Source organism: Vipera berus, assembly GCF_964194415.1.
Source record: "Vipera berus genome assembly, chromosome: 6".
Taxonomy (NCBI): Eukaryota; Metazoa; Chordata; class Lepidosauria; order Squamata; family Viperidae; genus Vipera; species Vipera berus.
This window is the reverse complement of record NC_138208.1, coordinates 67,808,195-67,824,202: the sequence shown is the minus strand read 5'-3', so window position 1 is coordinate 67,824,202 and position 16,008 is coordinate 67,808,195. Positions and strand designations below refer to the sequence as shown.

At 38.1% G+C, this 16,008-nt stretch overlaps 1 protein-coding gene across 2 annotated transcripts in view; it reads right to left on the bottom strand.

The window, feature by feature from the left end:
• Positions 1 to 16,008, bottom strand: part of SYN3 (synapsin III) — a gene marked incomplete at its 5' end in the record, with an annotated part of 202,481 nt that overhangs the window by 21,190 nt on the left and 165,283 nt on the right. For both annotated transcript variants that reach the window (XM_081331718.1, XM_081331717.1), the window contains one exon: positions 2,426 to 2,568. In XM_081331718.1, coding sequence (XP_081187844.1) covers positions 2,426 to 2,568 — 143 coding nt within the window. The remainder of the gene's footprint in view (positions 1 to 2,425; positions 2,569 to 16,008) is intronic.

Genomic DNA, 16,008 nt, shown 5'->3' with positions numbered 1-16,008 from the left:
CTAGGGGCCAATGCTCATCTCCATTTCAAAGCTGAAGAGCCAGTGCTTGTCCAAGGTTATCTCCGTGGTCATGTGGCCAGCATGACTAGACGCCAAAGGCGCATGGAATGTTGTTACCTTCCCACTGTAGTGGTCCCTATTTTTCTACTTGCATTTTTACGTGCTTTTGAACTGCTAGGTTGGCAGAAGCTGGGATGAGTAACAGGCACTCACTCTGTTACACGGCACTCAGGATTCGACTCGCCAAACTGCTGACCTTCTGATCGACAAGCTCAGCGTCCTAACCCACTGAGCCACCGCGTCCCTCTATTTGACTTGTTACAGTGCTACAAATATTTTTTCTACACGCTAGAAAAGAACTAGCTATAAGATACATTAATTACATTTTGAATGATGTTTGGTTAAGACCAACACAATGTGGCTTGATTCCTGCAGCAAAGGCTAAGCAAGATATATAGAGAAGTTTCTTTAAATACATGACTATTCAGTCCAGGAAGTTGTATACTGACATTGTATATTGTATATCGACAAGCTAAGGAAGTGCTAATCTTTCTGGAGTTTTATAAAATCATTTTAGATCAAGAGCTGAATCTACATTTCAAATTTGGCTGATGTCTCCTACTTGCGCAGTCTTAACTTTTGTATTTAGCATCTCTTCTGCCCTCAGAAAAGATGGCATCACTTAAACAGGAATTTAGATCATTACGTATTGTCTATATACATTTCATATCACACACAAAAATCACAATTTACTAAGAGACATGTTGATGGCTGCAAGGAGAGGTTTAACACAAAATTGGCAAACGGATATCTTACTGATGATATCAGAATGAGAAGTTAAGTTTGGGGTATAGTCAACATTGGTAAAATTAACAGCATATATTCACAACTGAAGTTTGACTAAATTCAAGTAAAATAGTTTCCATGCATATTATATATTACATGGCAAGACAAATGTAAACATTGGAGTACATTTTAAGGGAAAAAGAAATAATTAAAGAACTGAGTTTAGAAGTACATGAAAATTTTGATTGTATAAATATTGAATATCAGTCAGGATACAAATGGGAAGTTGGAAACTAAATATTTACTCAATAATGCTTTTAGTAGATTTTTTTCCTTTTTCTCTTAGGTGATTTATCTTTAAATAATAAATAGTGGATATATTGGAATTCAACTCAGATATTTAAAAAGACATTTATAATCTTTTTCCTTGGTGTTAAAAGCAACCCAGTACATTTTGCTTTGTATGGTTAATCCTTCATTAACAATATACTGAGCACCAACTGCACAATTTTGCAATCTCTCTGTTCACCTGATACAATGTTTGCTTCAATTTTTTTCCTCTATTTAGTCTTTTTAAAAATATTAATAAAAGAAAACATGCATTTTTTCAAAGAAATACATTCATTTCTGTCACTTAGCCATTTATGCTGATATTGGTAAATCATATAAAAATAGATTCTTTCTTTCTTTCTTTCTTTCTTTCTTTCTTTCTTTCTTTCTTTCTTTCTTTCTTTCTTTCTTTCTTTCTTTCTTCCTTTCTTCCTTTCTTCCTTTCTTTCTTTCTTTCTTTCTTTCTTTCTTTCTTTCGTCAAATGAACATACAAATATTTTCTGATGTGCTACCAATGACAAAGTATCTTACATTATGCTTGATAAATGTTCTTTGTAACATAATACATTTTGGAAAATATTATATTGAGAACAATTGAACAAACAATAGCATTTGGGAGTATGTTCTAAGAATGATACAATTATAACATGGATTAGTTGTGGTAAAATCCCTGGGGTTGTGGGTTCAGATGGTTGAATTTTATTTTCCCTGTTATTTTTGAATTCCTAGTCTTAACTGTTAGTCACTACCCATTACAAAAGGGCTTGTTATCCACATGCTTAGTAACAGGCTGCTGCTATTTAACACTTTCTAGCCCAGCATTGAGCCCAATAGTTTTCAGTTGCCATTTTCTCTAACCTTTAACAACCTTCTGTTGCCATCCAGGTATATTGAGGCTGCAACTCTGGAGTTGCATCTCTCACATCTGGAGAGCACCCAATCTATTATTGGTTGCCTAATCCTTCCTTTACTAGACCTTCCATCATTTCTTTTTTATTCTATGTGCTGCTGAACAGCAAAGCAACTTTATGAATTTCTTTAACTTGTGATTCAGAATCCTGTTAAGACAATATGTTTGGCAGCTGCCTAAAGCCTCACCAGAAGGGAATGTGTTATATAAAAGTTATTATTTCTCTTTTCATTTAACATACATTGTTCTTCTTGGCTAGTCTTTAAAATAAGAGAAGGATGCAATATATGGAATGTAATATATGTTTAGAACTCTAATATTGCTTTGTTTTCACTTTAAAACAAAATCTCTTCAACATAGTTTCTTCAACATAGTCACAATATCTGTAAAAAACTCACATGTAAGCTTTGTAATTGTTGCCAATTTTCTGGATTCGGATGTCGTATTTGGAGTCAACAAAAGTCTCTGTTGTGACATATGTTTTGGCCATGGCTACCACACTTACAATGTCTTGGAAATCATGCTGGTTCTCAATTTTCACCTATGATTGATAAAGATCCAAAACAGAAAAACGAAACATAGTGCAGTCAGTGAGGGATTACTAGAAATTACCCAAATACTGTCATTTTGCTGGGTGAAATGCCCTGGGGAGGGAATGCATTAAAAAAAACCTGGGAGATGGGAGTTGTAAGACGTTTCCGTGCACAATACTTATTCCTCTGAGAGAAACCAAATCTTAGACTTGTCCATTCCTCAATCCTTCCAAAGCAATTTGAAATAAACCTGCTGATCATCTTTGTTTCGACCAACTAAAACCACACATAGAATGGGCGGAGGCAGAATAGGAAGATAAATGACAAATCAGTTATCACAATACATGCTTGCTATTTTTCCATATCAAAGCTACTGCAGGTCTTGAAGAAATGCCCCTCTCTCAATCCTTGTCATCATTCCACAGGAAAAGGAAATGAAATACATTATTGTTTGCTCTTTCATGTTTTAAAATATGTATTCTGTGCATTTTCCTGTTTGCAAAATGTATAAATCAATCCGATCCTTATAATGGTGTGAAGCTGCCTATCAACCCACCATTCCTTCTCTATCAGTAAAAAGGTAAAGGTTCCCCCGCACATGCGTGCTAGTTGTTTCCAACTCTAGGGGCCGGTGCTCATCTGCTCATCTGCTAGGTTGGCAGAAGCTGGGACGAGTAACAGGCGCTCACTCTGTTACGCGGCACTCGGGATTCGACCCGCCAAACTGCCGACCTTCTGATCGACAAGCTCAGTGTCCTAACCCACTGAGCCACACCGCGTCTATCAGAGATCACTTTAAAATGGAAGGGTAGCATGGAATGTCCTTAGTACATTCTAAAACAGTTGCAGAATTTTTATGCAGCAGAAACAGGAACAGCACTTCTATGCTGCCATCATCCTGACTACACTGGGATAACCAAAATCTTATTCTCCCACCTCCATCCCTTCCAGCATATGCAAGGGGGAAGGGGAAAAAAGACTGAGAAACAAAAGGGTCTCTTGTCAATTTTACCCTTGTATTTAAAAATAGCATTCCCCCTTCATGGACTTGCTAAGAGGGCTGAAACTCAGAAAGGAGGAGGAAAGAAATCCTTTCAGTAGAAAATACCCATAGCCTCTCCAAAACTTTACTGTTGAAAAAGGTTATGATTTACATCATCATCACATTAAAACATAGATAGACCTGAAATAGATTGGCTTGGACTAAACTCAGCTAACATGGGATCACAAGAAATCTAGAGCTGCTTTTGAATTGGCATAAAGACCTCCATGGAAATATCCCTGGAGTGCAGGAATTAATAGAGCACAGGAGAGTAGGGGATACTAATTCCAGCCTCCAACCTGGAAACTGGGTGGGTTAATTCTCACTTGAATCCAGTTCAGTTTGGGGCTTTGAGTTCTGATCCCATCAGTACCAAAAATACAATATAAGCTATGGAATTTAGAACAGATATTGTTATAGGATTCTATAGATATTGCAATAAATGTCTCAAAGATGTATATCTTTGCCTCTGTCATGTGAGGTCCAAGAGATCTTGGTGGCCCAAAGTACATTTGGCCAGCTGTGCCCAGCTGTCAGATGCAACCTTTTCTGGCTGGCTCTCAAAAGCCTTGCAGTTGGCTGGAAGCTGCAACTGGTACAGAATGCAGCTGCTTCAAACATCCTAAAGGAATGTCACTATATGCTACAGATCAGGTTTCAGAGTTTTCATAATAACTTTTAAGGTCTTAAATGGTTTAGGATCCTGATGTCCGAGAAGCATCTGTTCCACTATATGTATCTGGAGGAGGAAAAAAAAGCTCTCCTAAATGCTGCATTGTGCCTGGGGCATGTGCACTATGTAAGAATGTGAGAGAGGACTTTCTCTGTTCTGTCTCTCCCCCTCTCCCTTTCTTTGTCCAGGTTTTCAAGTGCCCTTCCCCTAATATTGCACAATATTGCTTGGGGTTTTTTTGGGTATAAGTTGAGTATCTTCCTTTTCACTCTTGCAGTAAAGTTATTACATGGCCTGACCACACTCTACTATTCTTTCTGAAAATCTGTACTTTATATTATGATCCCTTTTGGTTAAGGCTTTTAAAAATATTGAATCTTACGGTATTAATTTATGTATATCATGAATTGTAGCCTTTTCCAAGATTCTTAAAGAAATAGAAATTTAAAAAATGAAGTTATCTCAATTTTGCTTGGTGCTTTTAACATGTCATAGACTACAACCCATATCATCCTCAAGCGGGAGATAATAACTGTATTAATTCATATCATCTGGAAAGTACCAAACTGCAGAAGGAGGCTCTGACTTTGTTCGGTTTTGTATGTGGTTGAAAAGACACCAGTGTATGTATGAAGTAGCAGTTTGCGGATTTAGGTAAATAGGAGATCTAGGCTACAAAAATCAGGACAACTGCTAGATGGCATCAAAGAGTAAGTGTTGGAATGGGGCGGGAGGGAGTAAAGGAAATTAGCAATTGACATTTGCAGTGCCAAATCTGGTAGCTCTAAGTTTAGGACAGAAAGGCTTATTGGATCTTATCCGGGCTGCTTCTTTACCAAGCACTGTTTACTTGTCCCTGCCTTTACAGGATAGGGTGCTCTTTGAGAGCTGCATGACAAAGAGAAATGAACAAACATTTTTTTGGCATGGAGTGGACCCATGTTGCTTCTGCCTGTTTGTACAGCTGCTGGAACTATAGAATGTCTATATGGAAAAGAAGGCAACGCTGCCTGTGAGAGCTCTGCTACCATTTTTAACTTTTACTACTGTAAAATGGAATTGTAGAAATATATACTTTAGATGCTGCTAACACCCTCCTCCCACACACCCCAAAAAAACCCCAGTGACAAATTGCTTATAATTTTAACATGGTGTGTGACATTTGCAATAATTATACTATTGGCTGCATTGCTATCAACTTTCAATATTGTACAACTTGATGCTCTTCTATCATTAAACTTAAATGTGTAAATAAAATAACCACATTTCTCTTCCTCCATCTTTATTAATGGTGGCATTTTTCCCCAAATAAAAGTAACAATGTTAAATATTGTTAGTGATGCTATCTAATAGTGATGCTGGGATTAAAAGGATTACACATTTCATGTCCAGAAAATGTTAAAATATTATGTTGTATCTATTTGAATATTTCTTTGAACTCTTTCCTATATTTATGAGCCAAATGACCCCAAAAGCAATTAATGTTCAAACAAACAAATGAACAAAGGAAATGGATGGTCTCACTATGCCTTTTGCAACTTCCTGTATCTGGGTTGTTGTTTTTTTTGGCAGATTTAAGCATCCAAATAAAAGGGTTCTGTGATGGTCTGCTGAGGTCCAAGTAGATGAAGCACAATTGTATCTTATCTTTGTCTGGTGAAGGGTCAGTTACGATTGCATAAAATCAGTTTATGTACAGTATGTTTTTTCTTTATACAACCACATACAAAGAAGTAATTGCAGAGAAGTGTTGTGGATTTGAGGAAAATATACATACTGTACTTTTTACATCTCACATCTTCAGTAAGTTAGAGGACTTCAGGAAAGGCAATGGAGTACTTTGCACCACAACTTTGGATTTGCCCAGGGCCCCTCAGCATTTTATCATTATACATACCCATTTTGTCATTTTACATACCCATTTAAGTCCCCACTCAATTCATAGATTCTGTGCCTTTTAATTAACAGGCAAGGCAAGGCTGAATTCAGACAGGTAGGTAGGTCTGTTGGCTAGAGAAGCCAAAGCTGCCTTAAGTTTGGCTGTTGCACACAATTCACCTTATGCCACACACATAAGTGTGCTCTGCACTGCTGACTCTACTTTGATAGTGTAGAGAACAAGGAATGTTATTGGCAGTTGGTTTCTAAATTCCAGCTGATGTGAGCTGCCTCATGCAAAGCCTTTCACAATTCACAGACTGGCTGCTTTTTGAATTTTTTTTTTAAAATAGAAAAATAATTTTGGAGGGGTAATCAACAGCATGACCCATAGGGTCCACTGGCTGACCTATCAATATGCCAACTGCAGGCATTTGTGCAATGTGCAGGCAATTGTTGATGAACATTGCATCAACGATGGGATATCTTAGCGCTGAAGTGAGAAGCCTGGATAGAAGTGCCCATATTTCAGAGTTGGAAAAGGAAAAGGAAAATTCAGCAGAGACCAAAAGTCACTATAAAACTGAGTATTAAAAATATATATATTTTAAAAAAAATCAAGGCAAAAGAAAATGAAAGATCAGCCCTATCTGTGGTTCTGGAAATTAAGTTCATATGTTGCTCATGACTTTATTTCCTAGGTCATTGTCAATGTTTTCCCCTTCAATTCCATTAACTTTTTTTTGTGGGGGGGGAAGGCCTTAATTAGGTTATAAATGAAAAGTGAAAGTATCTGGACTACAGATGTATACTTTGGCTCCTTTCAAATAGGAGGAAATGGAAATTTAAAGAGTGGGTTTGTTCCATGAAACACACACTGCAGGTTTCTTTTTATTTTGATCTCATAAGTCTTAGGTTGCCTATTCAATTTGAGTTCATCTAATTTATTTATTTATTTATTTATTTTATTGGATTTGTATACCGCCCTATTCCCGTAGGACTCAGGGCGGTTTACAGGGCAATTAAAACCATGAATACAAAAATTAAAAACAAATAAAACAATTAAATTAAATTCAAGCCCCAAGAGTAAATCTAAAACCCAGTTAAATTAACAACCCCACAGTCTGGACCAAACAGATCGAAGAGCCAAGTTTTCAGGTCCCGGCGAAATGAGCTTATTAGCTTCCCTAATTGGGGCCCATCGCGGAGAGCACGGAGCTCAGAAAACAACTGTCGCCATCTTGGGCAAAAAAACAAACAAAAACCAACAACAATTTGGTGTTCAATAAACACATTTATGTAAATGTAGCACATTTCTAACTTTGTGCTGCAAACTGTATTTTGGGTTGGAGCCCCTACAGCTGAAATTATGAAATTGATTACAAATTTGATAGATCTTTTTCCTTTCTCTGAATATAAACAGCTCTATATTAAGATAAGGTTCTAATAATTTGTTATGAGTTTTGTAGATAAGAGGTAGCAAATCTTCAGTAAACTAAACAAAGACTTTGGTTCTATCCATAAAAGGCAAGGTGTGGTTTGACAAAAAGGAGGTAGCTTTTGGCCAGTGATCAGACTGAGATTGTCATATATTAGTAAAGATGTATGGAATTATTATTTATTTAATTGCGAAAAGGGAAATCTGTAGAACTTAGGGTATAGATACTAGTAATCTAATTAGTTTTAATAAGAGAGAGAGAGAGAGAGAGAGAGAGAGAGAGAGAGAGAGAGAGAGAGAGAGAGAGAGAGAGAGAGAGAGAGAGAGAGAGAGAGAAGGAGTTGCAATATGCTGGACATTGTTGTGAAGATTCAATAATACATAAGAAGTCAGAATCAGCCATTGTTTTCCTGTACTCCTATTTCCAGAGAATGTATAGTATGTGACTTTTAAATGTTTTGAGATTTAAATATGATATTTAGCAATATTTAGCTTGGAATATAAAGGATCACTTTAGATTCAGATTTTACTGAACTGACACCATCTTGTCTATGATCTGCCTATGATTTTCAACCAGTATCTGCTGCAGGTGAATTAAAAACATGTACTGCTCCACTGAGATACACAAATATGAGATAATGACACTCTAGGCTCAGGGTCTGTTGTTGTTGTTAGTTGTGAAGTTGTGTCCGACCCATCGCAGCCCCATGGATAACGTTCCTCCAGGCCTTCCTGTCCTCTGCCATCTTCTGAAGTCCATTTAAGCTCATGCCTACTGCTTCAGTGACTCCATCCAGATATCTGATGATCTGATCTACCCTTAATTGTAGATCCTCCTTTTCTAGGTTCTGATTACATGGTTTGAAATTTCAGCTTAACTCCCAAGGAAGGTATGAAATGCAAAAATTTTATTCTTTTATTAATCCATATTTATTACAATTATTTATAACAATCATTTGAGATTATTAGTCTTTCCAAAATGAATTACATGTTGTAAATAAAAACAGAATAAATACTAGTGCCTTCCCACAAGACTACTTCTGGTAGGGTTCCCATTGGGAAATGCAGAGGGAACAGTCCAGCTGAATAGGGTTATGGGATGGTTTTTATATGTCTTCTTGTCTCTCTCATCACAAATATTATTTACATATATTATACAGTAATTTAGAATCTGGAGCATATTTTGATTTGTAATACTATGAAGTTCCTTTCAAGAATATATATTTCATATCCACAGATATGAACACAACCATTAGCTCAGGCTGATATATGTTCTACTAATTTCTCATTTCAGCTTCCCAAAACCTTCCATTTAGAAACCAAAGACTTAATTATTTTGCAAAGAAGTCTTGCCAAGAAACCAACTATAAATCTTCTTACACAAAGAATTTTAAAGCTCAATCACAATGCTTCAATTATTTTCATCTACAAGAGGTTTATTCTGAATAACCCATATTACTAATAATTTCCAGATACTGACATTGTGACACAATGTCCTTATATTCAGAAAAAGATTTAATAATTGAGCTCATTATTTGAGAAGTTTGTAATTTACAGCTGTAAGTGTAGCTGCTAAAATGAATCAGAATGTGTGTGAATGGGACGCTTAACCTGTGTTACATCTGAACTTATTTGCCCTCCTTTAAAGAAAATATTTGTCTGTTGTCAGCTAAAGACTTTTACACTTTTCCTTTTGAAAACAGTTTTTCATACTTCAGAATCATTTATTTCTAGCCTTGGAAAAAGCATGATGAAAAAGCTTTTTCCGCTAAAAGACTTGGTGTTTAAACAAGACATTAATGGTCCTCCTTATTTTTGGTTACGTGTAAAAAAAACAAAAAACCCAAATCCCCAAAGCATGGAAATAACTCCACCCTAAATAATGCAAATAGTAACTACAAATAACTAAATGTTGATCATGAATTGCCTTAAATATGTACTTTAAAAAAAAGGAAACATGTGGCTAATAGGGATCTGAAGGAATCTCTTTATTTGATCTAATTTTAGAAGCCTAAAAACAAAGTTAAAGTTACAAAAATACACATTAACCATAAATAGGAAATGTACTTTCCCTTCACTCTAAAATTGGCACGATGCTGTTCCACGATCTGGTCAAAGAGAGGTGAAGACTCTATTTGAAGGAATGTGGTACAGTTAGGAGCCAAGTTATCATATAACTGGCATGTATTTTCACAACGTGTTTTAAGTTTCATATAGATATAGTGACATCTGGAGACATGTGCTGTCCCCTCATTTTCTGTCAGTAGTAGATCTAGAGAACAAAATTGCTGGTTTCCGCAAGCTCCTAAAAAGGAGCTACTGCAAAGTGCCTTCCTGATTTGAGTTATTGCATCTTTTATTTTCTTTTTACTTTCTTGCAGTTTTGTTTTTTAAAATTTTTATGAGGTTTTGTTTATACAGTATTATATTATTTTCTATGTGAAATGTTAAGAGTAATTTTTTTATTATAGCAGCAATAAAATAGGGTTAATAATGGGATTCAAGCAGATGTCATGATCCAGGAATCAGACAATGACTCTAGAAGTGAAGAAGCTACTTCAGCAGGATCTGTGGAATGTCGGCCTCAGGAGACACAAAGCCAAAAATCCCCTCATGCTACCTATCCCTGAGCAGCAGGAACAGTTGGATGATGAAGGCCTCCCAGCCTCTACAACCAGTGAGTAGAGGGATGATCAGAATAGTGACATTCTGTCAGGTTCCTTGCCAAGCATAGGAAAAAATCTCTTGATTAGAGACAGCTGGCTACAGCCTGATTTAAGATGCAGCCATGACCCATGATTCCTTGTTGGAAACAACCAGGGCTTTTTTTTGTCATAGAACGTTCAGAACGGAGTTCCGGCACCTTTTTTGGATGGAACCTTGTAGGGTAGGCAAGGCAGATTGTATGACATGTGTGAGTTCCGGCACCTTTTTCTTTTACAAAAAAGCACTGGAAACAACCATCTGATCTTTGAGTCTTGCATGTTTGTGTCTGTATGACCACCTTGACCTATATCTTGGAACTTCTGTTAAATAAAACCCATTCAGGCAAGTTTCTTTCAGAGACTCTGTTTTGACTTCCATTCCTTGTCTGCTGGTATATTTTGGCCTTAACTAAACTGTTAACAAATGAGTGTATAATTGGAACTTGAAGCAGGATACCTGGGAGATTTTAATGCCAGGGTACATCCTGGCTAGTATTACATAAATATGGAGTGGAATGACTTAAAATTCAACAGATTCATTCTTAAGAACATGTCGCTTTTGTTATTAATGTAGCTTTTGTTATTAACCTGTAGTTCAATTCATTAATAGAATTTAGGTTGCAAAGGTGGCGGGCTGAAAACTGTGGGGCTGGTTTGAAATAAAAATGTGCCATTTACATGATACCATATAAGTTATGAGTTGGAGGGTTGGTAATGGGAAAATATGTATCGAGGAATTAGAAAGTAACTTTGCAAGTTACATTATGAAAAATATTTAATCCCATGCTTTGTATCTCTTCTTAAAATATTTTTCTTTGAAAAAAATATTTGCCAGCTCAGTAATTCTTGTCCATAGTTCTATAAATTGAACTATCAGTTTGGCTGTTCTCTGCTAGTAGGCATTAGAGGAGTTTTCATTGTGTGGGTAATCTGTTTCCATTTTCTGGTATCCAGACCAGAAAAAGAATATGCCTATCTTCCAACAAAATGAATACTCATGCAACTTTATCAAAATATAAAAAAATACCTGACCATTCAATCCACTACAGCACAACCAGCACAAGCTATGAAAAGACTAATACTGCCATACACCAAAACATCTCAAACAACCTAAAGACTATTTCAATCACACAGCATCACCATAGTACACAAACCAACTCAAGCCCTCCAAAACATTTTAAGAAAAACCAAAAGACCAAATCAGACAAACAATCAAGCAAATAAACAATAGCCTAATCAAGGAACTACTAAGGAGAAAACAACAGCCCTAGTAACACTGACAGGACATTTCCACTCCTTTCTAGTACTGAAAATGTTACTTAGTTTGGTAATGAAATGTCTGCAAGCAAACAACCAGGCTCAGAGAACACGGACTCTATAGAGCAGACGTGTCAAACACAAGGCCCAGGGGCCAGATGCGGCCCGCGAAGTGGTTTCATGTGGCCCGCAAAGCCATCCTGGAAACAGTGAGGGAACGGCCCCCATTGCCTTGGCCCTGGCCCAGAGACCCTCCTCCTGCCAGAGACCCTCAGATCTGTCCCACTCCTTCCCAGGCCCCCATAGGCACCCTTGATGCGAACGATGTAGAGCTGGCCACGCCCACCCAGTAGGCCATACGCACTCTAGCCATGCCCACCCGGTAGGCCACGCCCACCCTGGCCATACCCACCCGCCCCCCTGAGGGCAACCGCAATGCTGATTCGGCCCTCAATGAAATTGAGTTTGACACCCCTGCTATAGAGGGTACAAGCTTTGTTTGGCAGGGAGAGAAAATAAGGCAGAGAACTGAAAATGCTTCCTGCAAGAAATCCAATAGTAATATGATTCTCCTAAAAACCTGATGGGGAAAAGTGCTAATGCTGTGAACCTTCATCTTATTTCAGTCTCCCTCTCTCTGAAAATAAACTATATACCACAGAAATGTTGAAAGCCTCAATGAATCCTTTCAGAAAATAAGCCTGGGTGAGCATGGGTACACTGAAAAATCTTACCATTAAGAAGTGAAATATATAAACATAACCATCTGAAGATACTGAATATTTACTTCTGACAATTTTGATTACACAACTAAACTAGTGAAGGAAAACTTCTACAGGTGTCCCTGAATTGGAGAGAATTGTGTGGATTTGGATGGCTTCACGTACTTGATAGGCGTTTGCCTCCCATGTGGTGATACAATGGAGACATTAGTTTATATAAAATTGAAGTCAAAGACCAATAAGATATTTTCAGTGCATATTTCTGGATTGAGTATAGATAAACTGCAAGATTAGATCCAGGAAAAAGGCAGTTATCTTAAGTTACTTTACATGGGATTACTGTAGAGACTTTTGCATAGGTGAAGATAATAAATGGACTTGCCAAGGATTGAATTGACCTCTTAAGATGTGGCACCCAATTAAAAGGGAGCATCCTAATTACTGGCTTCCTTTTAATATAAAATGAAACAGAATACATCAGAGCAGCAATAAAACACAGTAAGCTAGTGGTTTTTGGCTTTTAGAATTCCAAGGTTTGCACAGCAGGAAACCTTGCCTATGACAGCCAAACACAGGAACTTATCTGATTTCTAAATTGCTCTGAACTCCTGATCTGTTGCCAGGTAGATTTAAAGTTCCTGCCTGCTGGTTGGCATTAGATAAAATAAATACACATTGCACTAACAAATCGTCTCTCTCTCTCTCTGCCCTTCAATCAAAAACAATTACCATAGAAGGTGATATTATAGAAGAAATGTTGAACTAGATTGAAGAGCACTTGGACAATTTCATGCTCAAAAACAATACATCAACTCTAAAAGATGGAATTGCTTAATCAATCAATCAATTGATGTGATGACATATAGTTGTGAAACGTGGACAATGCAGAAGTTAAAAGTTGTATAGTTAAAAGCATGAAATGGCAAATACTTAACATAGCATAAGGTAACAAAAAAGTGTATAGATCTGCCAAAAGACTGGAGTACATAACATAGTTAAATAGGTTGCCTCATGGAAATGGAAATGGGCTGGCCATATCTCCTGATGAACATATCAGTGCTAGAAAACAGTAATCCTTGATTAGATATGAACTGACCTTAAGAAACCTAGTAAATGCCCCTCAAAATACCGGGAAGTTGATATAATTTAATTTAAAAGTATTGTGAAGAAGCTGGAAAGCAGATGGAAAGGCCTTTATTCTGCAGTAGATTGATTTGGGCTGATAATAAATCAAGTACCATGTTTCCCTGAAAGTAAGACCTACCCTGAAAATAAGCCTTAGTTTTGGGGTATGGCGCATGCCTAAAAATCAAGCTAGGGCAGGGATGGGGGGGGCTGGAGCTGTCCCAGGCACCCTGTACCCACTTACCAGGCCTCCCATGGATTGACGCTTGCCTCGCCTCACTGGCCCATTTCTTCTGTGGCTTCCCCTGGCCTGCATTTCACAGCCATAAGCCTTTCCAGAACGCCTTTGCAGCCAAGAATCAAGCTATGGATTCAATCCCTAGCTTGGTTCTCGGCTGCAGAGGCTTTCTGGAAAGGCCTCGACTGTGAAATGTAGTCCGGAACTCTATTGTTAGCTGCAGAATGAAGCTGCTCCTTTGGCCGCAGAAGAAGTGGGCCAGCTAGGTGGGGCTGACTGTGCTGCCGCTGCAAGGTGAGTGGAAAAGACACCCCCGCTGAAAATAAGACCTGCTGCCTCTTTTGGAGGGAAAAAAAAGCCCAGGTCTTATTTTGGGGAAACACATATGTATATGTATATGTATATGTATATGTATATGTATATGTATATGTATATGTATATGTATATGTATATGTATATGTATATGTATATGTATATGTATATGTATATGTATATGTATATGTATATGTATATGTATATGTATATGTATATGTTCTGTTCCAGCCTATGACCATCCCTGTTTGAATGTCAGGGACAACCCCTTTTTATAGTCAACAGGCTGGGAAAAAACCCAACCAAATTTATTTACAAATAAATCAAAAGTTCAAACAAGAGTTAAACCAAAAGTTCAAACAAGAGTTAAACCAAAAGTTCAAACAAGAGTTAAACAGGAATAACAGACCAGGACTCTAGCAGAAGATCTTCAAATGGTTGCCTTCAGCAACCAGCACCTCCCACACCTTCCCTTTTATCAGTAGTCCCAAGGTGTGGCTTCTCATTGCCTTCTCCCGAGTTGCCTCATTGCCTTCCTCTGTTCTGCTCTGCTGGATTGCCTCTGGCTCCTAGTGTTCCTGAATAGATCCAGCTGTGAATCATCTACATCCAATACCTCGTGCTCACACAGCTGAGTCTGAGGAGGAACATGATGGGAGGGGCCAGGCTGAGAGTCCTGCAGTGCATCAGAGCCTCCCTCTGATACCAAAGGCTCTCCAAACCCCTCCTCCTCCTCTTCAGAATCATCAGACTCAGCTGCCGATATTACAGGCTGACGTTGAATCACAACAGTATACGTATATGTATATGTATACGTATATGTATATGTCTTCAATCTAATCCTAAGATTGAAAATCAGGCTTGTCAGATGTTATATTTTTTCTATCCTGCTCTATGGAGTACAGAGTTGGTCTCTGGCAGAAGGCCACCTGAAGAGACTAGAAGCATTTGAAATGTGGATTTACAGGCAGCTGTTACGTATAAGCTTGGGTTGACAAGATCAGAAATGAGGAGGTGATAAGCTGCCTGGGAAAGCCAAGAGAAATCATCAAAACAATTAAAAAATAAAAGTTAGAATATTTCGGACATGTGATGATGTGACACCCAAAAAAATATGGCATACTCTATTTAATCATCCAGGGAAAGATTGAAGGCAAATGAGGTCCAGGCAGAAGAAGAACATCATGGCTTCAAAATCTAAGGGACTGGTTTAGACAAAACTCAGCAGCACTTTTTTGTGTGGCTGCTGATAAAAACAGGATCGCCAACATGATCGCCAATGTCTGATTATGGATATGATACAAGAAGAAGAAGAAGAAGAAGATATATCTGTATACGTATATCTGTATACATGTACGTATGTGTATATGTATATGCAGTGCTTTTTTCTTAAAAAAAAAAGGTGCCGGAACTCTCATCCTGGTGGGCGCAGGAGGCGGGGTGTGTGTGTGGCGCTGCTGCGGTCATGAGTGCGAGGGGTGTTGGTGGTGGGCTTGCCCCCGGGGCTGGAGCCGGCACGGCTGGTGCTGTGGGAGCAGCAGGACCCACTCTATATGGCCCTCTCTATATGCGTGGGGCAGGTGGCAAAGACAGTGCGGGCCAGGCGATACAGGGCGGCCACTTAGGCACGCAGGGTGAGGCGATGGTGGCACAAGTTTTAATCTTATGATTTTAAAAATATTGTAAGTTGCCCCAAATCTCGCCATGTGGATTGCATACAAATATTATATAATTGTTAAATAAAGGTAGAACATATGTTAAATATACATCAAATGATAATATGCTTCCCTACAAAGTCAGTTCTTGCTCAATGACAGACCAAGGAGTTAACTCGGAAAGGCAAGAGGAAAATCTAGAAGAGATCTGTGCAACTTGTAGAAGGGAAAGGCCCACACTGATAAATTAAAAATCTTTGTTGTCTGCAAAGGAATGCTGGTGGGCTAATCAATGATTTGGTGACTAGAGGAGCATCTATAGTGTTGGAGTTCATGGTCATGGTAAGCCAGGGAGGCACTAGGCAACAAGACTTTCAGGGCAGTGGTGGTGATTTTATTACTT